The sequence below is a fragment of the Neomonachus schauinslandi genome, chromosome 1 (genome assembly GCF_002201575.2).
Source record: "Neomonachus schauinslandi chromosome 1, ASM220157v2, whole genome shotgun sequence".
NCBI classification, from domain to species: Eukaryota; Metazoa; Chordata; class Mammalia; order Carnivora; family Phocidae; genus Neomonachus; species Neomonachus schauinslandi.
Genome location: NC_058403.1, coordinates 193491453 through 193518827, shown reverse-complemented (window position 1 = coordinate 193518827; position 27375 = coordinate 193491453). Strand labels below are relative to the sequence as shown.

At 57.7% G+C, this 27375-nt stretch overlaps 1 protein-coding gene across 1 annotated transcript; it reads right to left on the bottom strand.

The window, feature by feature from the left end:
- Positions 1-1017: 1017 nt before the first annotated feature.
- TKT (transketolase) lies at positions 1018-26316 on the bottom strand. The gene is made up of 14 exons (XM_021695165.2): positions 26095-26316; positions 15960-16077; positions 14972-15085; positions 14128-14225; positions 10481-10672; positions 8344-8462; positions 6724-6917; positions 5800-5964; positions 4559-4715; positions 4288-4418; positions 3581-3664; positions 3382-3475; positions 1970-2092; positions 1018-1300 (listed from the first exon to the last, which is right to left on the bottom strand). Exons 1-14 carry the CDS (start codon positions 26199-26201, stop codon positions 1125-1127), a joined length of 1872 nt encoding a protein of 623 aa, XP_021550840.1. The 5' UTR covers positions 26202-26316; the 3' UTR covers positions 1018-1124.
- Positions 26317-27375: the final 1059 nt, after the last annotated feature.

Below are 27375 nucleotides of genomic sequence, written 5' to 3'. Positions count from 1 at the left end.
TGCTGGTCACCTCCAGCTAATGCTAGCAGGCTGGGAATCCCTGGCCCCGAGGTGGACAACAGGCCAGCCCTGCTCTTGGCTCCTTCTGGAACTGGTGGTGTTGAAGGCGGGCACACGGCCCCCAGTACAGCCACACCAGGCTGAGGGGCTCTGTGAGGGGCTGTTCACCCTCTGTGGGTTTGACTGGTTCATATTGCTGGAGCGGATAGCTGGACAGGCAAGCAGACATGTCTACAAATGCGTCTCCTCCTCCCCAAGGGCGCTAATTTCCTGGGGCCCCCCCACCAGTGGCCGGGAGCATCCAGTCTTTCCCCAGCGTTGGTGCGTCCTGGGCCCGGTTCTGTGCGTCTGGCCACAAGCGAGGCCTCCGGCGGTGGAGCGCGGCCAGCAGAGGGCGCTAGAATCCTGCGGTCACAGGAGTGAGACCCAGCGGCGTCCAGCCCCTCTCGGTGTGACAAGCTCCTGGGCCAGCTGTCAGGTGGGATCCCAGGCAGCAGAGGCAAGGCCCGGGGACCTGCGCCTTAGCAAATCGAGGGGAGGCAGTTCTGCACACGGGATTGAGAACTTCTGGGTGGTGGTGCCGGGCGGGAGCCGGGCCTCCCGGTTCCCCTCGCCCCCCACCGCTCTGATGCCACCCAACCTGAGGGTCCCCTTCCCCAGGACGGGGACTGCTGTTTCCCTCTGCTCCTCTGAGGTTACTGGTTCGGGAGGCTAAGGGGAGGAGCTGGGCCTATAAGCAAATGCACTTCCCTTCCCCGGGGGGGGACCTCTGACCACAGGGCTGTGGGGCCTTGAGGACGGGGAGGCGGGGCCAGCCGGCTGAGGGTGAGGCCAGAGTGGGTTCCAGCCTCTGCGGCGGAAGGTCTCCTGGTGGTGCTTGAGGGGAGCAGCAGGTCTGGTGGTTGAGGGCAGACACTGGGCCCAGGGGAGGTGACCGCCCAAGACTCGAAAGTCTCACCTCCGCCTCTTCCAGCACCGGCTGCGTTCTCCTCAAAGAAACACTTCCGGGCCAAATCATTTTTCTCAAAACATACATTTTATCACTCCTCTCCGTACATCTTTGAGCACCTTTGCCAGAATTTCAGGAATGTGGAGGTTCTCCCCTCTCGATCCCCCTACCCTCTCTAGGCCTTAGCGACAAGGTCCCTCACAGCCTGTGCGATGGCGTCCCTGTCGATGCCAAACATCTTCAGCAGCTCGGCCGGCTTCCCACTTCTCGGGACCTCGCCCACAGCGAGGCGGGAGACGGTGATGCCAGGCTCGCCCGCTAAGGCAGAGCACACTGCCTCCCCTATGCCGCCTGCGTAAAGGAAAGGAGACGCGGCCTCAGGGTGGGCAGTGGGTGCGGCGTCCTCGGCCCTCTGCCAACCCGAGTTCCTTCCCTTGCCCAAGGAGGGCGGACACAGCACATCCACCACCCTCCTCCGTGCCCATAGCCAGAGCAGACATCATCAATCGATCGTGATACTTATGCGTCCTCCTAAGCCCAAATGTGGCCTCTGAATCATTCTGAACCCCAAGCTCTGGGAAGCTGTCCTGGATGAATGAGCATTTGTACCTGACCCCACAGTCTGAGCCCATCTCTTTCCCCGGATCCTGCCCTGGAGGAGGGGCGGTGTGTGCTTGCGGAGGGCTGCTTTGTGAAGGACCCGTAGAAGACAGAAATTCTGCACAACGGACCGAACGCTCAACTATGTCAGGCACACAAGCGCCTTTCTCCTCTTAGCAGCAAAGTCACGATCCTTCTGGGCTCCCAGGGCAGCAGGGGCTCCAAGGAGCCATGCCAGCAGCCAAGTTTGCTGGGTCCCTGGCCAAGCCCGGGGCCAACAGGAGGCCAGGTGCCAGCTGCCGTCCTGGGGCAGGATGGAGGAGGGACGTCCAGCCCTCTGCGGCCCTTTGCCTGTGGCCCTGTGCCCCCAGCCCTTCCCTGACCCGTCTGCCCCTGGCTCTCTGGCCCACAGCCTGTTACCTTCGTAGTAATGGTCCTCCACGGTGAGGATCTTGCCTTTGGTAGCACGGGCACTTTCAAGAATGAGATTCCTGTCCAGGGGCTTGATGGTGAAGGGGTCCAACACACGGATGCTGATCTTCTCTGTGAGAGGAGAAAACACAGGGGCGTGGCTGAGGGGGAGGCGCTGGGTGCCGTGGGGTGTCCCAAGAGTTGTAACACAGTTAAAAGCCTGGGCCTATCCCTATCCTGAGGAGACCAGCTGTCGTTCTGTTCCCATCACCTGGGTGGTGGTGGGCAGCCCCCCCAGTGGCTTGCCCCCTCCCTCTGCTTATCCGTGATGCCCATGTCCTCTAGCATCCTGCACCCACTGATTCTGGAGCGTCTGGTCTCAAAGAGGAGAAACGTCCTTCTCTCTCCCCTCACACCCAGGGCCAGAGGATCTCAGCCTTTGGACCATCAAAGAACACTGCGTGGCCTGGCAGGGGCCCACACAGCTTCACTTCATCTTCCCAGATGCCTTTGAAGATGCAGGGGAAGCCGGAGGACAGTTCCCAGTGTCTGATGTGAGACAGGGCCAGGGGCTCGCCGGAGGAGGGGAGGGGAGCTGCGGCTGCAGGTACAGGGGCCAGGTCGGGCGAGGACCCAGCCGAACGGCCTCAGAAGGACGAGTCCATCTCTGCCATGCCTCCTTAAGCCCTCCCCCGGGATCTCCAGCCCTGACAGGGCTGGGCCTCCCCTGCCTTCTCTCCAGCTCCCTGGAGCTCTGGACACGTGGTTCCTTCTGCCAGGGCCTCTGCTTATCAGTTCCTACTCGCATCTGAGGTCCTTTTCCTAAGGACACCTCTGTCTGCCTTCTCCTTCCTGCTCAGCACGGCTACACCGTGGCGGCCGCTGTGACTCTGTGGAGCTCCTACGTCCCCTACCGTGTCAGTAGCTGACATTTGTGAGCCTGCAATGCTGATGATAATAATAATAATGCTAGGTCACATGGATTAAATCCTCAGGACACCTCCTGGGAAGGTGACATTATCTCCACTTTATGGATGGGGAAACTGAGGCATGGAGATGCTGAATAATCAGTTCAGGCCTACTGGCAGGCTCTAGGACCGCTGATCGGACCACCGTGCTGGGGCACCTCAACCCCAGGGCCATGGGGCAGGGGCAGGGCCTGTGGCCACCGCAGCCCCAGCTCTCCCCATCACACTGGCCGCACAGTCAAAAGTGCTCAAAAGGTGGCTTCAGTGGGGCGCCTGAGCGGCTCAGTCAGTTAAGCATCCAACTCTTGATCTCAGAGTCGTGAGTTCAAGCCCTGTGTTGATACAAGGTGCCTTTTATTACTATCAGCATTTAATCGAATGAAATTCCTTCTCACTCCCAGGACCGTGTACGCCGTCGGCGCCTGATCTAAGACTGGCTGGGTTCCCCCTCACCTTTCTTCAGCAGGTCAGCAGCAGCCAAGGCCTCGTGCAGGGTCACTCCGGCCCCGATCACAGTCACCTGGTCATCCTTGCTCTTCAGGACCACCTGGGGAGGACACCGGGGCCAGTGAGGCTCAGGGACTGGTGGCCGGGGGTGGGCCCTGGCTTCAGACGTGCTTTGGGGTCTCACTGGGGCGTGCGCAGAACTGACCTTGGCTTGCTTGACTTGGAAGTCCTCGTTGTTGTTATAGATGATGGCGTTTTCTGGGCGGCTGGTCCGGATGAAGCAGATGCCCTAGAATGAAACACAGTGACAAAGGATGCAGGACGTGGCATGCATGGGCAGCCTTGGGGAGTGGATTCTTTCTAGAAAGGCCACTGCTTCTCACTCGCAAACGTCCACCACGCCAGCGCCCCCACCTCATGCCGGCTACCCCCCCACCCCCGGAAAAGGGACAGTCTTGTCCTCTGTAGCGTGCACCCCCTCCAGACACTCGTCCTGAGGGAGAGCAGCCCCATGGCTTTGCCAGCCCCAAGCCCCACACGGAAAACGGCTTTTCTTTCAGGTAGGCTGGTCTCTTAGTGGGGCTGCGCCCCGCACGGTGCTCTGGTCTGTGACATTATGGCTCATAGTTCCCAGCTCATTCTCTGTCTTGGAGAACCCAACTCCGGGAGGAGATAGGCATCAACAGCCAGACAGACACGGGCTGCCAGGATCCTCATGGGCTCAGTGATCGGTCGGCAATGTCTGCCACGCAGCAGAAAGCGTGGTGTGTGTTTTGTGTTTCCTGGTCTAACTTCCACAAGTCACAGGCACCAGCGGCGAGGTCAGGAGACACCCTGTGGGGCAGTGAACGGCCAGCGCTGCGCTGGCATGCTGACCCCCAGCCCCACGTCGCGAACGGCCATGTGACCAACCTTTGTATTGGCTGCTAATTCCACCGCCTTCTCTGTAGACACCCCGTCACTTGGGTAAAAGACCGTTGCAGTGGGGATTGACCGAAACATGGCCAGATCTTCCAGAGCCATCTGAGAGGGCCCATCTTCCCCTGGGGTACGGGACAGGACACAGTGGAAGTAAGCCCCTCACCCATGGAATGGAATCCGGCCCGCCCCCACCCCCCCAACCTCCTCGTCCAGAAGCCTGGAGAAGTTACAGGTGCAAGCCTCCTGGCCCCGTTCAACTCACCGATGGACACACCGCAGTGCGAACCACAGAAGTTGACGCTGCTCCCAGAGATGGCCGCCATGCGAATCTGATCGAAGGTCCGTGTGAAGAAGGCCCCAAAAGTGCTGCAGAAGGGCACCGTCCTGTTGCGCGTGGCACAGCCCACTGCGACACTGACCTGGGGAGCAGACGGGGACAGCGTCAGCCCCAAAGAGGAGGGAGAGGGTGGCCGGGGAGCCCAGGAGCTCACGCCCCTCCTGAGGGTTGGGGGATTCAGTCATCCTAGGGACTAAATTCTCCTCTTCCCATGCAGGAGATTCCTGTGCATGCATGGATTCCACAGTCTGTCTGATATCAAACTCCTTTGATTTGAAATGACCACTTCAAAAATTCTTTAAAATTATATTCCTGGGGATCATTTTTTTCCTAGCAAACAAGGAAGGCCTTTCAGAGAGTAGGCTAGCAGGCTCGGACATAGACATTCCATCCTTCCCCGGCTTCTGCAAACCCTGTCCCCATCGTCCTCGCCAACCCCAGCCCTCTGTGGAGACCAGCCCTCCCTCTGCACTTCTATGCCTGAGGAAGCTCCAGACCCAAATCCCGGCAGGCCGTGGCTCCAAATCAGCTCTGGAACCTGCCACCTGACGTGAGCCACCTGCTGTGGCCTCCCCAGCCCACGCACCGTGCCCATTTAGTCTGAACCCTCCAGCTGCCAGGAGCAGAAGCCCCAGAGAGACAAGTTCAAGTACAGCTGGAGAAGGAACTCTGGATATGGTAGGGCCCGGCAGCCTTCAGAGAGAGGGAGCTCTAGGTGCTAAGGGCCTGCAGGCCAGGCTGGGCTCCTCGGCGAGACGACCATGGCTGCTGGACCCATTATGTTCCAGCCTTGTGACTGGGGCTCCCCACCACCTGGAAGGCCTTTACCCCAAGAGACAGCCCACTGACCACCACACGTGGCCTACAGACAGCACTTCCGGTGTGCACCTGCAGCCCATTCAGCTCTCCTGTCTGTACACTCATCTAGTACGTCTGCTCCCGAGCATCACACATACATGCCTCTCCCTCGCCGCTGCAGTTACTTGAGGTCAGTGCCGGGTCCTGGCTGTTCCTGGGGTCTCCCCGGGCTCGCCTCCAGCACACACCTGGCATTTGCCAACATAGCCCAGAGGAGCAGGAGGACTTCAGCCCTGCCCCACACCCATCGGACCTCAGCCCCAGGCTGTGGCTGGCCCTGTGCCCCCCTGCCCACCCCTCGCACCCACCATGTTCTGTTCAGCAATGTAGCACTCAATGAAGCGGTCTGGGTGCTGCTTTCTGAAGATCTCTGAGAAGGTGGAATTCTTGGTGTCCCCATCGAGGGCGATGATGCGGTCGTGGGCACGGCCCAGCTTGGCCAGGGCCTGTCCATAGGCCTTGCGGGTGGCTATCTGTGGGGAGGAGAGCATGGGAAGTGCCCTGAGCACTGGGGTAGGCATGTGGCCTGAAGCCTGGGTCAGCCCCTGGAGGTCACAGCTTTTAGGGAGGAAAAGGATTAAAATAAGGGTAGAAAAGGGAAGTTCAACAACACACAGTCCCGGGGAAATGTAAGTTCTGTAAGGTTGCCAGTGGGAACTTCTACACTGGATGTCTCCGAAGTCCCTAGAGGCCCTGATTCCCAGCCCAGCTGTGAGCCACTGGAGCTGCAGAAGATGTTCTAACACACCTGTGACAGAAGTCTGAGCTCACCCCACCCTGCACAGGAATACACAGAGGGCCAGGCAGTCCGGAAGCCTGGTGTGGGTTCATATGGGGGAGGGCCCTGGAGCAGGACAGGCCTGCCTAGGCTCTGCTAGGCCAGACATGGGGCAGTCCTGAGCTCAGACCTAGGGACTCAGGCTACAGGGCCAGAGATAAGGGAATAAGATCAGGTGCTGTGGGCTTTGATCCCAGCGCTGCCAGTAGCTTGCTGTGTGACTGTGGGCCAGCCTCTTGCCCTCTCTGAGCCTCTGCAGGTAAATAATTTCACAGTTGGCTGTCCCCATGGAGGAGATGGCAGGATCAACACCTAGGATTCCTCCTCTCCCTGAACTAATCTCTCCTCTCTCCCTTTCCCAGCCCCCCAGAGACACATCTCGGCCCCAGCCTCAGGGAACCAGAGAATCATGGCCACCCCAGCCAGACCAGAAAAGCAAGGCCCAACTCCATACCTTCTCCCCAACTTTGTAGCTGGGTGGGCTGGGCATGCAGATGTTGGTGATGTTCACTGAAGGGGCATCCTCTTGTGGAGGAGTCACGAGGATCTTCTTTTTGCTCTGGATCTGGTTGTGTATTTCCTGGACAATCTGATCAGCCATGTTTTTGGGGAGGGGCTTCCCATGCCAAGCCTCCTTATCCTCTATCCCTGCGGGTACGACAAAGGAGGGCAGAGGGCCTGGTAAGACCGTAGCTCCTGAGGACCAGGAAACTGCTCTGTGGGGCTGACTCTCCAACAGTTGAGGGCAAGCCAGGAGGCCTCGGCCAGGGCAGGAATGCTGTGAAGCAGAGCCCTGTGTTGGGTGACCCTGGTCGGGTGACCAGGAGTCTGTGTGCCCGGCACCCACTGAACAGCTGCCAGGTCTCCAGGAGCTGGCTCACAGCCAAGTGCGGGGGGGGGAGGGGGGCATGCATGAGCCTCCGCACCACCTCCCCACCTGCAGGGAGGGACCTGCTGCAGAAATCCTGCTCGGTTTGTTGAATGGGTCGGTCAGGAGGGAGCCTGGCCGTTAGAGGGGAAGCTGAGGCCCAGAGAGCAGGGTGAGCTCTATCCAGGTCCCCCAGTGCACTGGTGTGCAGCAGAATGGCATCCAGGGGCATCCCTCACCACGCTGCCTTGCTGTGTCGGGACCAGCAAGCCCCCTCCTCTGAGGTCACCTCAGCCCAGGCAGAGCCGAGGACTGACTCTCCCACATAGCACCCAGCCCCCCTACAGGCCCCCAGGAGCTTTGAGGTTTCCAGACCCTACTTGGCGCTAACACCTGAGGCATCCATGCCAGGTGGTGACAATACCCCAGAGTCCTCTCCTCAACGTCCGCCCCCTCCCTGGAAGGTTCCAGAGCCATGTACCTTCCCCCACACAGCAGTGCATGTCCTCATTTGCCCCAAGTCCACATGGGCAGGTGGGCCAGAGGGGGGCGTGTGGCACAGAGAAGCTGGGTCTGCAGTTAGGCCCCATGTGCCTGGGCACGTGCCTGACCCCTTCTAGCCATGTTTTCCCATGTGTAACGGGCTAGGGCTGCCTCCACCCGAGGGGTTTGGAGGCCAAGGGGCCTGCGTGCTGGGCGGCAGCACCACTCTCAGGCCCAGCCAGGAACCACCCTCCAGACCCTTCAGGGCTCTCTGCCCAACAGGACCTTGGAAGCCCCTTACCACGGTGCGCAGGGTACCCCGCTTACCTCTTCGGGGAGAACCTGGTCTTCCCAGGTTCTCCGGACTCTGTGTCAGCCCTTCCGCTCAGGGCAGACAGCTGGATGCGGTGCAGATGACACCCGAGGAGGGTGTGGGGGACTGTGTCACACCTGTCCTTTCTCCTTACCCGCGGGTCCACCTGCCCAACCTGGGCTCCAATCCTGGCTCAGCCACGCGGACTGCTGAGTTACCTCATGGGGCACAGCGTCCCCGGCTCCCCCTTCCCCAGCCCAGTGCACCTGGTATAAGGTGCCAAAGGCCTGGCACTTCCCCAGACATGGGACCTCAGAGACGCACCCCCCAGGGGAAACCCCCACCACCTCGGCTGGCCACAGGGCCCAGTGGCAGGGGTCGGGTGGGGGAGGAAGGGCGTGAGGACGAACCTGGGAGCCCCCGGCCCTTGAAGGTCTTGGCAATGATGGCCGTTGGCTGGTGCTTGGCCTGGCCGAAGGCTTTGCACAGTTCCTCCACGCTGTGTCCGTCCACGATGACAGTGTGCCAGCTACGGACAGATGGGTGAGAGTGAGCGGCAGGGGCTGGGCCCCCGGAAAGGGCTGCCCTCGCTCTGCCACACGGCTGGGAAACACTAAAGGGGCGCCTGGGGGGCTCAGTCGGTGAAGCATCTGCCTTCAGCTCAGGTCATGATCCCGGGGTCCTGGGATCGAGCCCCGCATCGGGCTCCCTGCTCAGCGGGAAGCCTGCCTCTCCCTCTCCCTCTGCTGCTCCCCCACTTGTGCTCTCCGGCTCTCTCTGTCAAATCAATAAATAAAATCTTAAAAAAAAAAAACCCACTAAAGACTTTGTTTCCACTTTTGGTTTTATTTTTTCTTTATCCTTTTTAAATTATTTTACTTCCTCCTACTTGCCTCTGAACAGATTTTCTTTCTCTTTCTTAAGATTTTCTTCTCTTTCAAAGCTTGGTTCATTTATTTTCTCTTTCGCTCCTGATCTACTTGTGTTTCCTGAACGCTGCACTGGGGACAATGCCCTGGGTCTGGAATCTGTCTGCTGTTAGATTCTTCAAGAACGTTTTGGCCTGACTTTTGTTTAGGGAACGCATCTGGTCACTCCACAGATGCTGGATGTGAGGTGCTGGAAACATTTATCAAATGGGCCAGGGTGCCTGGGCGGCTCAGTCGGTTAGGCATCTGCCTTCGGCTCAGGTCATGATCCCAGGGTCCTGGGATTGAGCTCTGCATCGGGCTCCTTGCTCAGCAGGGAGTCTCCCTCTCCCTCTGCCTGCCGCTCCCCCTGCTTGTACTCTCACTCTCACTCACTCTCTCTCAAATAAATAAATAAAATCTTAAAAAAAAGAAAAGAAAAACAAGCCAGGCCGCCAAACATGTAAGGGAAGGAGCCGGGGCAGGGCACACTTTCTCTTTAAGGCAGTCCTTTCTGGGCCTCGGTCACATCAAGAGTAATAAAGTAGCAGCTAACGTGTACTGAGCGCCCGCTCTGTGCAGGCCCCGGGCCGAGCGCCACACACACGAACCCACCGAAGCCTCAGTATGACCCCTGGGGTGCTGTGGCTGCCCCCATTTTATAGACACGTAAACGGAGACTGACACTGAGGTTGGGATAACCTGCCCAAGAACACAAGGCAAGCTGGTGACACAACCAGACTTCAGGACACAGGTTACAGACCCAGGGACGCTGCCAGGGTTATGCTCCAGGTCCCCAACCGGTGTGGCCTGAGGAGGCTCCTGGGACACCTGGCGGCCCAGTTTCCTCCCCTGTCCGACAAGAGTACTTCCTCTCCTCGCTTTCTCTATCAGGTCAGTCATCAGGGATAACAAACCCGCGGCTGCTGTGTAACCAGGGACCGCAACCCCACCTCGACCTTCTCCAGGCAGACTCATCTACAAAGGGTGGCCCCGGAGGCCCAGGGTCTTTCAGACTCCTCAGCTGAGGCTGAGCATGGGGGCCCAGGTCCCCTGGAGCCCCAAGAGCAGCTAGGCTTTTATTTGGGGCAGGAGAGGGACACTGAGGTGAGGGCCCCTCTGGCTAACACCCACCCAGATGACCTCCCTGCTTTGTAACATGGAACTCTGAATTCTCAACCACTCACGCCCCACGGTGAAGGTCGGAAAACCCCGACCCTGTCCCACTTAGAGAGGCGGCCTGTTCTGCCCCCTCAGGCTGGCACAGGAGGCGGCCCCCAGACGGAGGCTCAAACCCTCAAGAGCCACATGTCCCTTAGCCTCACGGAGCTGGCCTGGTTCACATTGGGCCCCTCGTCCCACCTCAGCCAAGGACCAAGCGAGGAAGGGTGCAGTCATGTTACGTGGATGTGGATGCTCTGAGGACTATCCTGTCCCACAGCCTCACCAGTAAAGGAACTCACTCACACTGGGCCTCAGCCCATAGCTCCAGGCTGGTGGCCTGGGTCGCCACTTTTAAGTCTGAAATTTGAGCCAAACGCTGAAGAACAGACCCCTTCTTTAGATAGGGCATGGCCTCCTGCTGACTCAGGCCCTGAACCTGAAAAGCTCCCAGCTCAGGCCACAGCCCCGGACTTACCCGAAGGCCTCGCAACGCTTCTGGTAGACGTCCACCTGGTGTTGCAGGGGGGTGGGGTCGCTCTGGCCCAGGCGGTTGATGTCAAGAATGGCAATCAGGTTGTCCAGCTTGTAGATGCTGGCGAAGGCCATGGCCTCCCACACGGAGCCCTCGGACAGCTCCCCGTCTCCCAGCATGCAGTAGACGCGGTAGCTGTGGAGAGGCGGTGGGTCAGGGGCTAGCCCCCCTCACCCGGGGCACCATGCTGCCAGACTATCCCTCCTGGAGAGCCTGTCCCCCTGGGGACGGGAGTAGCAGCCATATGTGACACGCAACAGTGCTATCAGTCAGGTCCCTGCTGCCCACCCCGCGTCCACACCCAGGGTTCTGCTCTCTAAGATCCAGAGAACAGGGGTTATTAGGGCGCTAGTAAAATGAGCAAGAACTGGTGGCGGGAGGGGGCGGCTACTCTCACTGTGGGGACAGGGCTTGAGCCACCTGCATGGGGTGGGTCTGCTTCTCTCCACCCATGTAGGAACTAGGAGTACTGGGGAGCCCTGGGAACTTGATCCCAGGAGTGGGCTGGGGGGGCCAAGATGTGCCACCAGAGGCAACCCAGGGTAAGCTGTCAGGTGGGAGATGGGTCACTAACAAGGGCAGCTGAGGACCGGGATCATGGTGGGGACAGTGCCTCATAGGATGGGCTGTCCCCAAGGTTCCAAGGCTGGCTCTCACCCCAAGATTCATGCCCAGCCCTACTTCCACCCCAGGGGCCTTGTCCTGGGTCAACAAGGCAACCACGATGGCTTCAAAGGCAGTGGGACCTGGTAAAAAGAGCACTGAACTTGGGGCAAGTTACCCAGTGAACAGAGCCTGCTCTGACCCCAGGGAGGGTGTCAGACACCGCCCCATCATCCCCAGGCCGGTGCGTGGCACCCAGGGGCTCCCCGAGCCGAGCGGCCCTGTCCTTGAGGTAAGTACAGTTGTTACTCCCAAATCACACAGATAAGAAAAGAGGCTCAAAGGTCAAGGGACTTGTCTAAAGGTCACACAGCTGGGGAGGAGCCGAGCGGGGATTCAAACACAGGTCGGACCGCCTGGCCCGCGCGGTCCACTCCTTGCTGTCCAGGAACGCACACAGCTGGGGCAGTGCAGGGCCTGGCCATTCTCCCCCTCCCGGCCCAGCGTCCAGCTGTGTGGCCCCACGGGGTGAGGCTCGTGCGGGGACAGGGACAGGCTCAGAGGGGACACAGCCGCCTTGCCGCTGCAGCAGGCAACAGCCCTGGAGCTGGGGAAGAGGCGGGAGGGACCGCCAGGGCACGCCGTCAGCATGACTCAGCATGACTCAGCACTTCTGCCAGCTGCCAGGTCAGGGAGGTTCCTGCATCCTCCCTCTGCCCTGCCTTCCCTTCTGTGGCCTTCAGCAGGCCAGGCCCCCGGGGCCTGGGCCGAGAGCAGGGGTCTCGGGGCCCGCACTCGCAGGGGCCTGTCCCCGCGGCTGGTCTCCTCTCCCCTCTGCATGCCGCAGTGGGGGCCCAGGGACGCTGCAGGGGGTTGCGTCCGGCACAGCAGCTCCCCAGAGTGAGCAGCCTAATGGCACCAAGGCCAGAGAGACTGGAGGGAATCTGATTTACCTGGGAAGAGATTCCAGGGAAACACACGGCCGCCTTCCCAAGCCCGCACCCCCTGCTGTGGAAGGCAGACTGGGGCCAAGGGTGGACACAGCCTCAGGCTCCGGTCAGGAGGGCGTGCTAGGGTCCCCGAGGAGACGCCGGGGAGGCCTACAGAAGCTGTGTATTAAAGCTGCTGGATTTGGAGTGGGGGCTGCCAAGGCCCACAGTCATGAACTACCCTGAAGACAAGGGACCCTAACGTGTGCCCCAGACGTGTTTGAAAAGCACCTCAAATGTCCCACCACAACAGGCCTGCCCAACGGGTTACAGCAGATCCATAAAACAGAAAGACCATTACGCAATCGTTAAAACCAGCTCTTGACAGTTAGGGGAGAAAATGTGCACCATGTTCAGAATTTTCTATTTTTCTAAAAAGAAGAATGTACAACTGTATACATACTAAGCGCTTCGTCAGACAATGGGGCCATGGGGCCCAAGAGGAGGTACCTGGCTGCAATGGTTAAGGCTTGGCCGCTGAGGAGTTCACGAGGTTACCAATCCGTAAGTTTCTTCTCACAATAACATGGAGGAAATAGGATATGTTAAGTGAGATTCAAATGGGATGTAGTTGAGAATAGGAAAACGTTCATTTCCTTTTAATGCGTTTCCATATTTTTCACATGAGTTGGTATTCGATAATTCAAACAAAATTATTTCAAAGAGAAAAGAAAGAGAGCCAGCTTGATCTATGCTCCCTGGTAGGTGGACAGGAGAGACGTGACCCAGAGGCCAGATCTAGTCTATCAGGCCCCCAGCTCCGGGAGCAGGGTAGTTCCCCGGACAGCCCCGCCCCCTCCTCCCTGCAAGGTACAGTCCAAGGGCCTGAGCCTTAGCCAACCCTGGCTGCTGGGAACCCAGCTAAACTTCTCCCTACACTGGCTTGTTCCATTATGTTAGGGTCAGGAAATGACCCTTCACAGGGAATTACTTCAAGCATCTGTAGGGAATAATTAACTCACATCTCTGGTTCTGTGCCAAATAAAATACTCTTAAACATACATCCCATTCTTTGTGCCTTTCTTCACTTCACGGTGAATCACTTCTGGTGGAGCTGAGCTTGGCCCCAAGAGGGTCTGGAAGGCCTCACAGCCTCAGCTCCACTCCTAGAGAGCGGTCTCAGGATTCCCTCCCCCCGCCGCATAAAGTAGGTGCTCACTGCGGTCCCTCTCTTCTCTGGGCCCACGGTCACCACCACACCATCATGACTGCCCTGCCTACGGCCCTTCTCTTGCCACTGGGGTGGACTGTAGGGCACTGGGGAAGCCCAGCTGCAGAGCTGGGCCCTTCCTGCCACCCGCAGGCCAGGCTTCACTAGCCCCTCCTCCAGGAATCCTCCTACTCACGGGTCCCTCAGAGCAACCTGGGGACTCTTAATATACTCTGAATACACACCCTGGGTTCAAATCCTGCCTCCACCACGAGGCAAGCATTTTACCTCAGTTTTCCCATCTGTGAGAGGGGTACGTGTACTCATGTCACCACCCAGCCCTCAGGGGGCTTATCGGGGTGAAACCCTATAAAACACTGAGCGCGGGGTCCCAGTCAGTAAAGGAATGAAGGAGCCATCTGACGCATGCTTTCCTTAAGAGTCTGCGGCCAACTCTTCTCCCCTCCTTACCAATAAAGATCCCTGTCTGCAGGCCAAATCTTGCCACACCACACAGCCTTGTGACTGAGATCTGCCACAACGGGGTTCTCTTCCAAACTGCCCCGTGCTGGACCAGGCTGCCTGCCCACCCTCTGCTGGTCCTTCTCCCCAATGTTTGTCTCTTCTCTGATTGACAGGTGGGGCTCGGGGATGCCCAGAACCCTGAAGAACACATAATCTCCTTCCCCAAGATAAAGGCAAGTGGCTCGAGCCTCGCATGTGGCGCTTCGTTAGACAATGGGGCCATGGGGCCCAAGAGGAGGTACCTGGGGGCAATGGTTAAGGCTTGGTCACTAAGGACCCCTCCCAAAACTACTGAGGGTAGGGTTGGGGAGTGGAAGCCTTACCTGGCTTTGTCGAAGTATTTGCCCGTATAGGCCATCCCACAAGCGGCCCCAAGGCCCTGGCCCAGGGAGCCAGTGGCCACGTCGGTGAAGGCTTGTTTCTGTCATAGCAAGAGGGCCACAGTTAGTCACAGCAAAGAGCAGGCAGGAGCATTAACCCACCCACCCTCCCAGGTGATCCAGGTGCAGGCTGGGTGTGCAGAAAGGCCCAGCCCCAGGGCAGCCTGCACCTGGAGTGTGAGCTCTCACCCTCCAGGAACGGTCACGGTGGGTGCGGTTCACATACCAGCAGTGCTCACAAGGGAGCTGGGCGACCTCAGGCTCCCACATCACCCACCTCACCCCCACCCATGACAAGACTCATGAAATATCTAGCCCCACCGGGTGCCCAGATGGAGGGTGAGTTTTCATGGTAACCTATGAACTCCAAACACTTGCAGGCGCCAGCACCTCAGGGAGTAAGCTGGGACCCTTCCCTGGGGTGTCCCCAGCACCTGCTGCGACCCCCTTATTGACCTCGCGGTGAACCTCTTCTCCCCAGCTGTGTTGACGAGGCCAGGGCGGCCCCGTGGGGGCAGGGAGGCTGGGCGTATGGGGCTGGGGAGAGGTCTTCTCTGCAGCTGACCCCTGGGCTGGGGCCTCCAAAGGCCTTGCCCTTAAGCACCTGCTTGGGGTGAAGAGTGTGCCCTGGAGACACCGACTTCCTTCCTTCTTCACCTCAACGCCCTCTTCTCCCACTTTCAACACCCTCAGTTTCTCAGCGGGCACCCCGCCTCCCTTCCCACATGCCCTGAAAAACAGGAAGTGGACACAGAGAGCTGTGCTGCTCCTGGTGGGGTGTGCTCACCGGGACGGGGTGCCCGTCCAAGTCAGAGGTGATCTTCCTCAGGTTCAGCAGCTCCTCCTCGGGCAGGAAGCCGGCCTCGGCCCAGACGGCATACAGGATGGGAGCCGCGTGGCCCTGTCGAGGCGGGGGGGGGGGGGGGGGGGGGGGGGGGGGGGCAGGGGGGGGGAGGGGGCGTGGGGGGGGGCGTCAATACTGGGGGGCACACTGAAAGTGGGGTCTGGATGAGCCCGTCAGCCCTTTCAGGGAGGTGGCAAGTGAAGGCCACATCCCCCTTCCATCCCTCTGCAGCCCGAAGCTAACCACAGCCAAGGCCGAATGGGCCCTGGGACAGGTGCAGGGGGCGCACAGCTGTGAGGCCCGCCGATGCCAAAACCCCAGCAGGCAGCCGGCCGCCCTAATCCCCGGTTTCTGGCATGGGAGCAGACTTGGACAGACTTCTAAGCTCTCATGCCTGCCCTGGGAGCCCAGAGGCCACGGGGCCAGGCCTGGGCGCAGGTGGATTTCAGGGGTCCGTGGCATGGTTTTTGGCTGGGAGTCTCATGCATGAGTGGTGGGACCGGGCGCCTCGGCCCAAAGCCTGCTACAGTGCTCCCCCACTCCCCAGCCAGCAAGCGCGGGCCCTGGGGCGCAGGCCCGGCCCAGAAACACATGTGCACCAAGCCTCAAAGCTGTACCCCAGACCTGCACTTGAGTCCTGCCTATTCATATGAAACGGGGGCAGAAGATCTGGCAGATCATTCTCACAGTCCCCGAGGGATTCAGCTGTTTATTTCCTAAGTACAGCAGCTGGGTCAGCACAGAGTAAGGCACCAAGGAGCGGGGCCGGGCCGGGCCAGCACACAGGGAGTGCGAGTGGAAAGGGAGGGCTGGGGCCAGGCTGACACCAGGGGGGAGGTCCCCTCAGAGATCCCTCGCTGCCAGCACCTTCTCACTGCTCAGGCCCAGGCGCCACCTGGCCCAGGTGAAGGGGGGCCGGCTGGGCTCCTACCTTGGAGAGCACAAAGCGGTCGTTGTGGGGGTTCCGGGGGTCCTGGGGCTTGTAGCGCATGGTGTGGAAAAAGAGGACAGCCATGATCTCCGCGGCACTGCAGCATGACGTGGGGTGGCTGTGGGCCAGGAGAGAGACAAGACCCACGCATCACGGCCCCGAGCCTCGGGGAGACAGGGCTCGCCCCAGGCCCACATACGGGGACCTAGGGGTACATATGCCAAGGAGCCACAGGCCTGGCTAATCAGAGAGCCACACACTCCTGCTCCTGGGATGGCTGCATGGGGTCCTAAGGACGCCACTATGGGTGGCACGGGGTCACCCTCTCCCAGAGCCCAGAACGGACCCCGTGCAAGGCAGCGCGGAGGCTAGAGGTTAGAGCCTAGATCCTAGGCTTCTAGCAGCAGCCGAGGAGCGGGGGCCCCGCTGTGTCTGACCAGCAAGCTACGTCCCAGGGGCCCTGCTCAGGACGCTGCCCACTCGCGAGGGGCACCCTGCCTTCCCAGCCGCCAGAGGTGCTGGTTCTCTCAGGCCATGGGCAGGCAGCAAGGGGGAAGGCTCATGGAATGGCCACAAAGCTCCCAGCAGCCTCAGTACCTGGAGTTGCAGCCGGGAAAGTGGGGCTTTGGACTCTCCGAGGCATCACTGAGCTACTTGGCCGTTTTTCAACTGGCATGGGAAAGGCTAGCCATTAGGAGCCAAGCTTTTGTGCAGAATTTAAAAGGCAACACATATTATCTCATCTTCCACAAAGGCTCCGATCATGGAAAAACAACAACCCTTTCTGCCTGTCACAGGGGCAGAGGGGCTGCTGACAAAAGCAAGAGGCTGCCCTTCCAGCCCTGGAGTGGTGGGATCAAGGGGTCTCCTCCTTTTTTTTTTTTTTTTTGCCTTTTGCTCTACTAAATGCAGTTCCTTGCAAATAACAATTTGCATGAGCAACAGAAAATGCAAGGGTCACACCTTAGCGGAGACTCGATGAGGTCTCTTAGGACCCTTGTGAGTCAGCCAGTCGGGGGGCCAGAACATGCTAGAATTCCTGGTCCACAGTTCTGTGAACAGGTACAGCCTCGGGGCACGGGCCTCCCAGCCGCCCGGTCCATGCAGCTTAGTGCAGCCCTCGGCGCTGCTCGGGGGTCTGACACGGAAACATGCCCGATGCCAAACCCAAGGGCACATGCAGCACCTGGAGTTCACGCGCCTCCCTCCTCCCCTGCCAGTCGACCCCCCATACTGGGTTAGGGGGTGAGTCACTCCCAGGGCAGACACATTAGTAGAGAAATCCCAGAACTGTCCATGCTGGTTTAGTACCACGTTCCCAGCACACACTCAACTTATACTTAGCCATCTCTATGAACTCCCGGTCATGGGGAAAAGACACTAGGCCTGAAAGAGGGAGGTGAGGAGACATAAATAGGAAACCTTGCTCTGCAGGGCTGGGACCCCTCCCCCTCGTCCCTCGTGCTGAACTTAGCTGGAGGACAGCCCAGTCAACACCAGTCAGGCTGACCTCCTGCCTCCCCGGCCTCCCAGGGCAGCCAGTCTCTGAGGATCCTGTCTCAGAAATGTGCTGACCCCATGAGGAGAAGTTGGGGAAGGGGGCGGGTGGAGAGTGGGCCAACCTGCGCAGGGGAGAAGGCGGGCAGACAGACGGCAGACAGATGCAGGAGCTCCCCCTGCCCCGCCCACCCGGTGAGCCCAGGGCAACATTCCCCCACAGGGGCTTCAGGGATCGATGATGTACAGGCTCAAGCCCTTTCTACACGTGGTGGAAGCATGCCCAGGCCTGGCCAGAGATGTGGTGGGAGGGAGAAGGTCAGGTAGGAAGAGACACCAGAAGCTGAAGAGTAACCCTTCCCTGCTAGGCCCATGAGGGGCGAGCCTACAAGGTTATTCCCTCCAGAGTCCGCATCCTGGCCTCACTGCTTGCCTGTCCTCGTACCCACAGAGACAAGACGTACAGACCAAGTGCTTCACCTCCCTGAGGCTCAGCTCCTTCATTTGTAAATGGGGATGCTAGGTGGGGGCGTGGGGAGGCCCTATAAGATAATGCATCTGAAGCCAGTTCATCACTGGCCACCACCATCTCCTGGAAGACCAGATGCCAAACCGCCCGGTGCTTCCAACTCTTCATGTGCTGGTGGGAACCGTGACGCCCTGAGGACGGGAGGGAGGGAAGAACCGAGCCAAAGACTGAGATGGTTACTCGTAAGCTCAACCTACTACAGGGCCTTCAGGGCCGAGAGTGTACGGAGCCTGTGGCTTCCCCTGCAACCCCAACTTGTCTGGGGGGAGGGGGACATCTGTGGGTGGAGCCCCCCCCCCGGGTGTTGAGACACACCCATGGATGCAAACTGGCTAGACAGCTGCGGGGGCATAGCGTGGGGGACGGAGGACACTTTCTGTCCTACCCTTTGTGACGCACAGGGGGCTACAAGTTTGTCCCAAACCTGCACTGGCCTGAACGGTCACTCCCAGTCCCAGTTTAGCCAGTCTGTGAAGGGGGCACGGATGGGGAGAGCAAGGCCTAAGTGTCTCAAAGGTCCCACCTAGCGGAAGACACATTCTTCCAGGCGTTCCCACTCTCCTCCCTTTAGCACACACTCCACCTGCTCACCAGCTTCCCTGCAGGAGTAGAGAGAAGGTCCCTCACCCCCTGGCGAGGCTGCTCTCCATTACCAGGACATATGGCTGCTAGCTCCATAAAATGACCCCTCTCCTGCCATACTCCAGCTGGGCCCACATCACAAGGAGCCACAAGGCTCCTTGGCAAGTGAACAAACCAGGGAGGCCAAGCACCTACAACAGCCTCACGGAGGCAAGCCTCAGTGTGTAGAAGTACAAAGAGAAATAATCTGCTGTGAAAAAGAAATATGTAGTACCCAACGAAGAAAGTAAAAACCACAAGAATTGAAAACCCATAGCTAAGAAACAACTTAAAAAGACAGTAGAGAGATAATAAAGAATAGAAACTCATGGAATGGAAGCAAATATACCAAAAAAAAAAAAAAAAAGCTAAGAGTTAGCTCCTAAAAAAAAAATAAATAAATAAAAGAGTATAAATTTAGTAAACTTCTGATAAGGCAGGATCTAGAAAAAGAAAGGGCAAGTCCCAAAAATGGAAGGACAGGCCTAACAGATGATAGGCTACTCCAAACAACCTGATGCAAATAAATTTCAAAACAGAAAAATGTCTAGGAAAAAATAACTTACCAATAATAATAATAATAATAATAACTTACCAAAACTGACTCAAGAAGAAACAGAAAACCCGAGTCATCTTTTTTTTTTTTTTTTAAAGATTTTATTTATTTGACAGAGAGAGACACAGTGAGAGAGGGAACACAAGCAGGGGGAGTGGGAGAGGGAGAAGCAGGCTTCCCGTGGAGCAGGGAGCCCGATGCGGGGCTCGATCCCAGGACCCTGGGATCACGATCTGAGCCGAAGGCAGACACTTAACGACTGAGCCACCCAGGCGCCCCAGAAAACCCGAGTCATCTTTTAACGGTTACAAAGAAACCAATCAGCAGGGGCAGATGCACATTCCCTAAGGCCCAGCAACTGCATCACAGAAACCCTCCCCCAGCCAAATGTGCACGTGCCTCGCTTCAGATGTGCTCCAGGAAGAACAGGGGCTGTCCTTGCATTGTCTGCAGTGGCCACACCGGGAGGCACCCACGTGTGCATCAGCATAATAGGGTAATCACACTCCGCTCACAGAACAGAATGCTCTGCAGGGCAGTGACAATGAGTGAACTACACAGATCCAACACCAGCCTTCTCTCACAACTATACCATGCGAGCAAAGTGCACTGCAGAAGATCTGCAGACCAGAGAAGACCATCCTATTTATGGAAATATACAAATGTTATAAAATGAGAAGGAAAACAATGGAATGAAAATGCACAGTTCAGGGGCGCCTGGGTGGCTCAGTTGGTTAAGCAACTGCCTTCGGCTCAGGTCATGATCCCGGAGTCCTGGGATCGAGTCCCACATCGGGCTCCCTGCTCAATGGGGAGTCTGCTTCTCCCTCTGCCCTTTACCCTGTTGTGCTCTCTCCCGCTTGCTCACTTCTCTCTCAAATAAATAAATCAAATATTAAAAAAAAAAAAAAAAAGAACTTGGAAGGCCTTAAGCTACTAGATATCAAAACTCACTGCTGGATTAAACCATATGAAATTGTTAAAAAGTGATGACCTACAAATATGACGATTTCATATGTTTCAACTAATATAAATAAACATTGGGGCGCCTGGGTGGCTCAGTTGGTTAAGCGACTGCCTTCGGCTCAGGTCATGATCCTGGAGTCCTGGGATCGAGTCCCACATCGGGCTCCCGGCTTGGCGGGGAGCCTGCTTCTCCCTCTGACCCTCTCCCCTCTCATGCTGTTTCTCTGTCTCTCTCTCTTTCTCTCAAATAAATAAATAAAATCTTAAAAAAAAAGAAAATGCACAGTTCAGGGTGTAGCTCTTTCTGAAGGAGGAGGGACACCCAGGAGTTTTAAAGCACTGCAATGTCCTAGTTCTTAAGCTTGGTGGTAGGCACATCCAGGTGTATTATTTATAACATACGTGCATCATTTACACTCTTTTTGAGGTATATATTTATTTAAACAAAAATACTCAGAAGGGAATCCCAGCATGCAGGGTAGAAGTGACCCTTGGAAGCAGTCCTTGTTCTTCCTGTTCCCGGAACTGCCCTAGCTGGAAAGACTCTGCCTCCAGACCTCACAGCAATTCTTCCGAGGTTTAACCCCCATGCCACCTCCTCTGAGAAGCCCTCCCTGACCACACTATCTGCAAATACCTCTTCTTCCCCTCACTTACACCTGCCACCACCTGACATGACATGGCTATTTACTGCCTGTTTATCCTACTGCAACACAAGCCCCACAAAGGTAGGGACTTTGAGCCTTTCCATTGTTGTAGTCTTGGGCCTGAACAGCACCTGGCACAAAGTGCACAAATGAATAAATGATGTATCTTGGCTCTGAGATCCTAGGGATGTGACCTCTCTGAGCCTCAGTGAACTTGGGAATAGTAACAGAACCTTGCTGAATGAGGGAGTGTGTGTGTGTAAAGAGCTTGGCACAGTTCCCAGAAAAATGGCAGTTGTTCAGTATTTTTGTTTAATGTATCAGAGATTAAGTCTAACCTCTTCCTCATTTTGAAGATGGAACCTCTAAGGCCCACAGAAGGGAAGTGACTTGCCCAAGGTCACAAATTCCACCATTAGAAGAGCAAGGACACAAGCAAAATGCTAAGAGAAACTGATGAGCACAAAAAATGGGGTACATCCACACAATGGAATATTCAGGAATAAAAATTAAGTACTGCCACATGACCATATGCAGGACCTTCCAAACATGCTAAGTGAAAAAAGTCAGACCCCAAAAATCCCATTCTGTATGATTCCACTGATATGAAATGTCTGGAAGAATTAGATTTACAAAAAGTAGATTAGTGGTTACCTGGGAGCTGGGGATGGTACAAATGAGCACGAGGGACCTTTCAGGAGTGATGAAGTGTCCTAAAAATTGGATGTGGTAAATTCCCTAAAACTTATTGTAAATAACTGTTAATTTACTAAATTTATGGGGCACCTGGGTGGCTCAGTCAGTTAGGCATCTGCCTTCAGCTCAGGTCATGATCTCAAGGTCCTGGGATCGAGTCAGGTCTCTGCTCAGCAGGGAGCCTGCTTCTCCCTCTCCCTCTGCCCCTCCCCCTGCTCGCACTCGATCTCTCTTTCAAAAAAATAAAATCTTTAAAAAATTTACTAAGTTTACTAAAAGCCACTGAACTGTACACGTAAAATATTATGATTTGCATATTATACCTCAACAGAGCTGTTGCAGATTTGTTTTTCAAAGGAGGATAAAAGATGGGGAGCAGCCAGTAGAGGAAGTTCTCAAATGTCCACATTCCCCCGTCCAGTTGTGCAGCCCTCAGAGATTCATTCAGGCTCCAAGTGCAACTTCTGAGCAAGAAGCCCGAACGGTGCATGCCCTAGTCAGCCAGACCCACCTGCTGCTGGAGTCTATCACCTTGGCCCCCACAGGCCCCCCTCAACTCTGAGCAGACCCTGCCTCATCGTTCAGGACAAGAGCACAGAGACTGCCTAAGGACCCACCTCTGGGCAGGTCCCAGCCCTCAGAGTGCCCCGGACATCCAGGGCAGATAGCGGTGGTCTGTGGCAACAAGAAAGTTCCGGGTTTTGTGGGACCAGGCTCTAGTGACCACAGGCCTGCCTAACAAAGTCCAGGGATCAGTGCTCTGACAGGGGCCACAATGCAGGCAGGGCTGATGAGAAACCATGAAAACATCTCAGCCAGACCCTAAGCAGATTTCCGGTTTCAAGAAACACGGACCACCAGCCCTGCTGAGTTCAGAGGTCACTCAGGCAAAGAACTGAGTCACTCTAGGACAGCCTCGTGTTTTCACACCGAGTTGGGAAATGCTGCTGCTGGGGCAATCTCAACGGGCTGTACTCTTGCCTCAGTCAGCACCAGGCTGGGGTAGAAAGCAGCCCCAAAGGAGGAGGCCCTGGCAGCAGCTTTCTGACCAGAAAGACAGGGCTTCCATGGGGCCAGAGACTCAAAGGGGCCTGGGCCATGAAGGGGCCCTCTGAGCACTCAGCCAAAGCATCCCCAAAAGCCAGAGCTGGGGAGCAGGTGCTTCCAGCCACTTCAAAGTCACATGGGCCTCCAGGATGTGAAGCCCGTAAGAGCAGGTGGCAGGACCCCAGAGCTTGCTCATTCCACTCCCCCAGTCCCACTCCTGAGGGATCCACTTGGAAAAATCACCTGTCTATGGACTTCTCCTTTAAAGATGGAGAAACTTCCCTGGGATGGGAAGGGCCTTCCTGACAAGGGCACAGCCGCTCAGAACAGAGCTGGGGTTAGGTTCCTGTCTCCTGGTGCCCACCAGCCAGGTCTGGCCAGACATGACAGCCCCGGGCAGCCCTCCCAACACTGTGGGTCAGAGCCCTGGGGACTCGTTAAAGGCACGGCCCCCACCGCCATTCAGGCCTAACTCTGAAGGGGTCCACAGACAACACTTAGCGCTGTTTGGACAATGCCACAGCCGAGCCCGGGAGGATGAGAACTAGAAAAGCTTCATCACCAGCCTCAGCAGCCGGGCCACTTCTGACAAGGCCATCAGGTTTCACTTTTGTGAAGCCTGGACGAGCTGGCTCCCGCCACCGTTCCCGCAGCACGTGGAGGGACAGGACCCCGGAGCAGCTCTGGCCATTGTCAGTGCTGCCCCCACAAAGGGCTCTCTGTGAGGGCTTTGTCCCTTAGCTCCTCTGACACAGAGGCCGGTGTCCTCACTGCCGAGGGCCTGCGGAGCTCCACGGACATTGGGTCAGTGATGGCACAGGAATGGGAAAGCTACCAAGAAATCGGGACCTCCCCGCATCCTGAACCCGGAATGTGTGAGCGCAGCCCCTGGGGGGGACTACGGAAAGACCCCAGGGCATCAGCTCCCCACAAAAGGGGCATCCTAGGGGAGGCTCACTTGGGCTGTGGCTACTGCCCAGACTGGGCCAGGGCCTCAAGGTGAACATCCAGGGACCGGAAGAGCGCCCTGCCCCCAAGTCCTCTGTGGCCATCTTGGGCGTGCACACACCGCTCAGTACACACCCCTAACCACCCCTCTTGTGACAGGGGTTGTGTAGCAGTATTACTTCCTACTGGAAAAACAAAGTTGTTCTCTAAGTCTCTCCTGCGTCTTTACACACTGGCAAACACACAGGAATCAGTCTCAGACACTCTCTTTGTTTTGGCGACTGGACAACTTTTGAGCTCAAGGAGCTCCTCCAAAGGCATTACAATGTAAACCTGCATGTAACTCTCAGCCAATACAAACTGTATCTTTTGCCTGTAGGTTTTTAACTACCTAACAAAGTCCCAGGAGACCCACCCCACACCCCTTTCTTTGGGAGCCTCCCCACAGCTGTAATGTTGCGTTATTTCTCTCCGAGTGCCCCCAGACTGACTGACATCTGCTATTGCTGCACCTGGTCGTCCCCTCTCCAACTTCCCTTTGGGAGCCCCCTAAGGTTGTAATGTTAGGTCATTTCTCCGAGTGCCTTCAAGCTGACCCAACTGATACCCTCCATCACTGCACCTGTCTTCTCCTTTCCAACTTCTGTTGTCCAGCCTGGCCCTCCCTGGCCAGCCCCAGAAGTCTTACAATCAAGACAAGCCCCTCGCTGGGCAGCGCGGAACAGACAGCCACCGAAGACCAGCTTGGGCAACTCGCCGAACACCCTGGTCTCAGGAAATGTAAGAGCATCTCCCTCAAACAGTTATTCTCAAATTGCACGAGGCAAGATTAGCAATAAAGGATGCTCTGTGTCACGCCAGGGATACCTATTTGGGTGCTTGGTGACCCTGTAATTGTCTGCAGGTCATGTCTAGCCCTGCAAGATGCTCAGATATGTAACACTACTTAATCAGGTAACTGCTGTCTCTCCAACTAGATCCCCAAGAGCCTGGCTAGACAGTTCCTAGCACACAGTAGGGCTCAATAAAGCCCTTCAGGGTGAGTGACCCCCTGAAATGGTCAAGGGAAGGGGACCCAGTAGTACCCAGCAAGCAATACAAGGTATGCGGACCTACTGTGTGCCAGGCTATGGAGAGGGCACCGCGAGTAAGCCAAATCCCTGCCTAAGCAAGCGACACCACAAAGAATGGGTAAGTTTGACATAAACCCAATGGAGATAATGGATCCAAAGCATTCATGGTGTTGGGGTGGGAGAGAAGCTGCCTGCCAGGAGAGGTCTAATCCCTTCTGAGAACTGGATGTCTTAAAGGCACAAATGGTGAGTGAGTACCCATCCTGAAAGTCAAAAGAGATTTACTCATTAATAATATATCCTGTATGACACTGGCCAGAAGCTAGAATTTTGTCATTGTTCCCAGGACACAGGTTGGTTGGAAGGATTCCTGGAAATCACCCCCTACCCCCTATCACTTCAGTCCCACACAGTGCAGTCTCCCAGGCCTCATGCCAGGGCCCAAGGGTGGCGCTGGAACCCTTGAAACCATCCAGTGCATGGGAGCTACTATTGTTCCCATTTTACAGAGTGGGAAACAGCCTCTGAAGTAACTCACTGGCTCACCCTCCCAACCACCTCCCCAACACCTCCAGCTGCAAGGTGGTCTGTTATTATCAGCGTCCCTGCTACCTTCAGAGGAGGCTCCTTGGGATCAGCAGCTGCCTTTCTGCACCTGCTGAGCCAGAAAGGCTGGCGGGAAAGCATGTTGGGGGATGGGCCTCTTGTCCCTCCTTTGGGGAAAGTGCATCTGGCAGCGGGCCCGGCCCTGGAACTCGGTCCTCGGTTCTCTTAGCCTTGCAAGTCTCCCCTCCCACTCCTCCCGCCTCCAGCCACAGGTCACATCTTCGACCTCCCCTGCACGCCGCGTGCCCGGGTTCTGCACCCACATGGCCACCTTCCTCCCCACTCCCCAAGCCTGGCATCTCAGCAGAGGCCCTGCTCCAGACTCGGACCCCAAACCAAGGCTGGCAGGAACGTGAAGCGGCGAAGGGGCGGAGTCGTGTGAGGTGGGGAGAGGACCGGGCCCCAGTCTGCCTGCAAAATGAGGGATTAAAACAGGCGCTCTCGCGTCGAGCAGCTTGCATTTCAATTCCAGCTCTCGCTGTGTGTCACACTGGGCAACTGACTCAAACTCGGGGCCACGGTTTCCCTCCCCATCCGCAAGGTGGAACGTTGCAGTGGCGCCCACACAGGGCCGCGCGTGCAGAGCGCACCGCGCAGGGCCGGGCTCTCGGCGACAGCGCAGTCACGGTGGGCCTCCCCGCCCGGGCTTCCCGAGCCCCGTCCCCGCGCCGCGGAGCAGCTGGGGAGCCGGCGCCCGGCGAGGGGCAGGGCCGGCCCGAGGCGCAGCGGGAGCCCCGCGGCCCACCGGACGGAAGCCCGGGCGAGAGCGCGCGCCGCAGCGGAAGGCGCCTCCGGCCCGGGCCAGGCGAGGCGCGCGTCCCCGCCACCTGACCGCGCCCCGGCCGCCTCCCTCGAGGAGGCTTCGTGCAGCGCGACACGGAGCCGGCGCGCCCGCAGTGACCGCGGCCTCCGGAACAGCGCCCTCCCGGGCTCCGCGGCGGGCACTCACCCCGAGCCGGCCGCCGTGGTGGCCTGGATGGAGCCGATGCGCAGGCGGTTGGCCATGTCCTTCAGGGCCTGCAGCTTCTGCTGGTCAGGCTTGTGGTAGCCCTCCATGGCGCGACCGGGCGGGCACGAGGATGGGGAGGACGAGGACGCGGAGACGGACAAGCGGCGCGGCGGCTCCGGGGACGACTGGCGGCGGCCGAGGCCGGGCACCGCGCGGGGGCGCGTTAAGACTCCCCGGGCCCGCCCACGGGGGGCGGGGCGCCGGCATCACCCCAGGCCTCCGAGCAGCGGCGGGCCGACCTCGGCCCGCCCCCGCCCCGCCCCGCCCCGCCCCGCCCCGCCCCGCCCCCTGGCCGCCCGAGCTGCGCCAGAGCCTTCCGGCGCCGTTCCGGGAAGCCCAGGCCCGGGCGCGCCTAGGGACCCAGACCGAGTCTATCCACTTGCCTAACTTTCCCTTCCCCCGGCCCGTCCCCCGGCATTTGCTGGGCCCGTCCCCCGGGCTGCCAGGCTCCTGAAGCAGAACTGCCCTGCTGGAATTGACTACACATACAAGTAATAATAATAGTCACTCCAGGTTCTAGGCTGGGCTCAGAGTTTGCCCGACTCGCATCTTCACTGCCTTCTTCCCCTCCACGCAGCCCTGGGTGGAATTGAGAGGGGGAAACCCTCATTGGTGACGCATTTTACAGATGAGCAAATTGAGACCTGCAGGATCAATTAAGGTCACAGAGCTGGTGGATGCGGGGCTCTGTCCTAGCAGAATGGCTCCATCTACAAGCCCCAGCCCCAAGAGAGCAAGCCCAGGGCTTTAGGGGCCTGTAAGAGGGATGGGGATTATGAAAATGAGAATCACAGCAGTAGTAATGATACTACCAGCTGACGTTAACTGAGAAATTACAAGTGGTAGGCCTTTCACAAATTATTAGGGCCTAATAACACTGATGACCCTTAGGGAGACTATTGGGTTTGGATCCAAGTCTGTAGGGACAGGTGCACCCACCTCTGCTCTTACCAGACCCTTTGACCCCCAGGGCAATGGGGCTCCCCATAGTGGCGGGTAGGGAGGGGACTGCCATCACAGACACTCTTTATGCCCAACACCCATGCCCCATGAGGTTGATACCTTTTAGGGTGGATGCCTCACACAGAAGGAAGCTCCATTTTACACAGAGATAAAGAGGGGCCCCTCAAATTGGTGGCTGGGCAGGGGCGTGCACCAGAACTGCCTGATGCTGAGCCTCTGAGAGAGCCAAGGGAGGTACCAGTGGACACGCCCTGCCTG

Excerpts from the sequence above, each read along its gene's own strand:
- TKT (XM_021695165.2), bottom strand. The coding sequence starts at position 26,201 with ATGGAGGGCTACCACAAGCCTGACCAGCAGAAGCTGCAGGCCCTGAAG. Across the intron at positions 4,716-5,799 it reads ACATTGCTGAACAGAACATG|GTCAGTGTCGCAGTGGGCTG; the intron begins GTGGGTGCGAGG and ends TCTGCTCCCCAG. Across the intron at positions 3,476-3,580 it reads TCCAAGTCAAGCAAGCCAAG|GTGGTCCTGAAGAGCAAGGA; the intron begins GTCAGTTCTGCG and ends TGTCCTCCCCAG.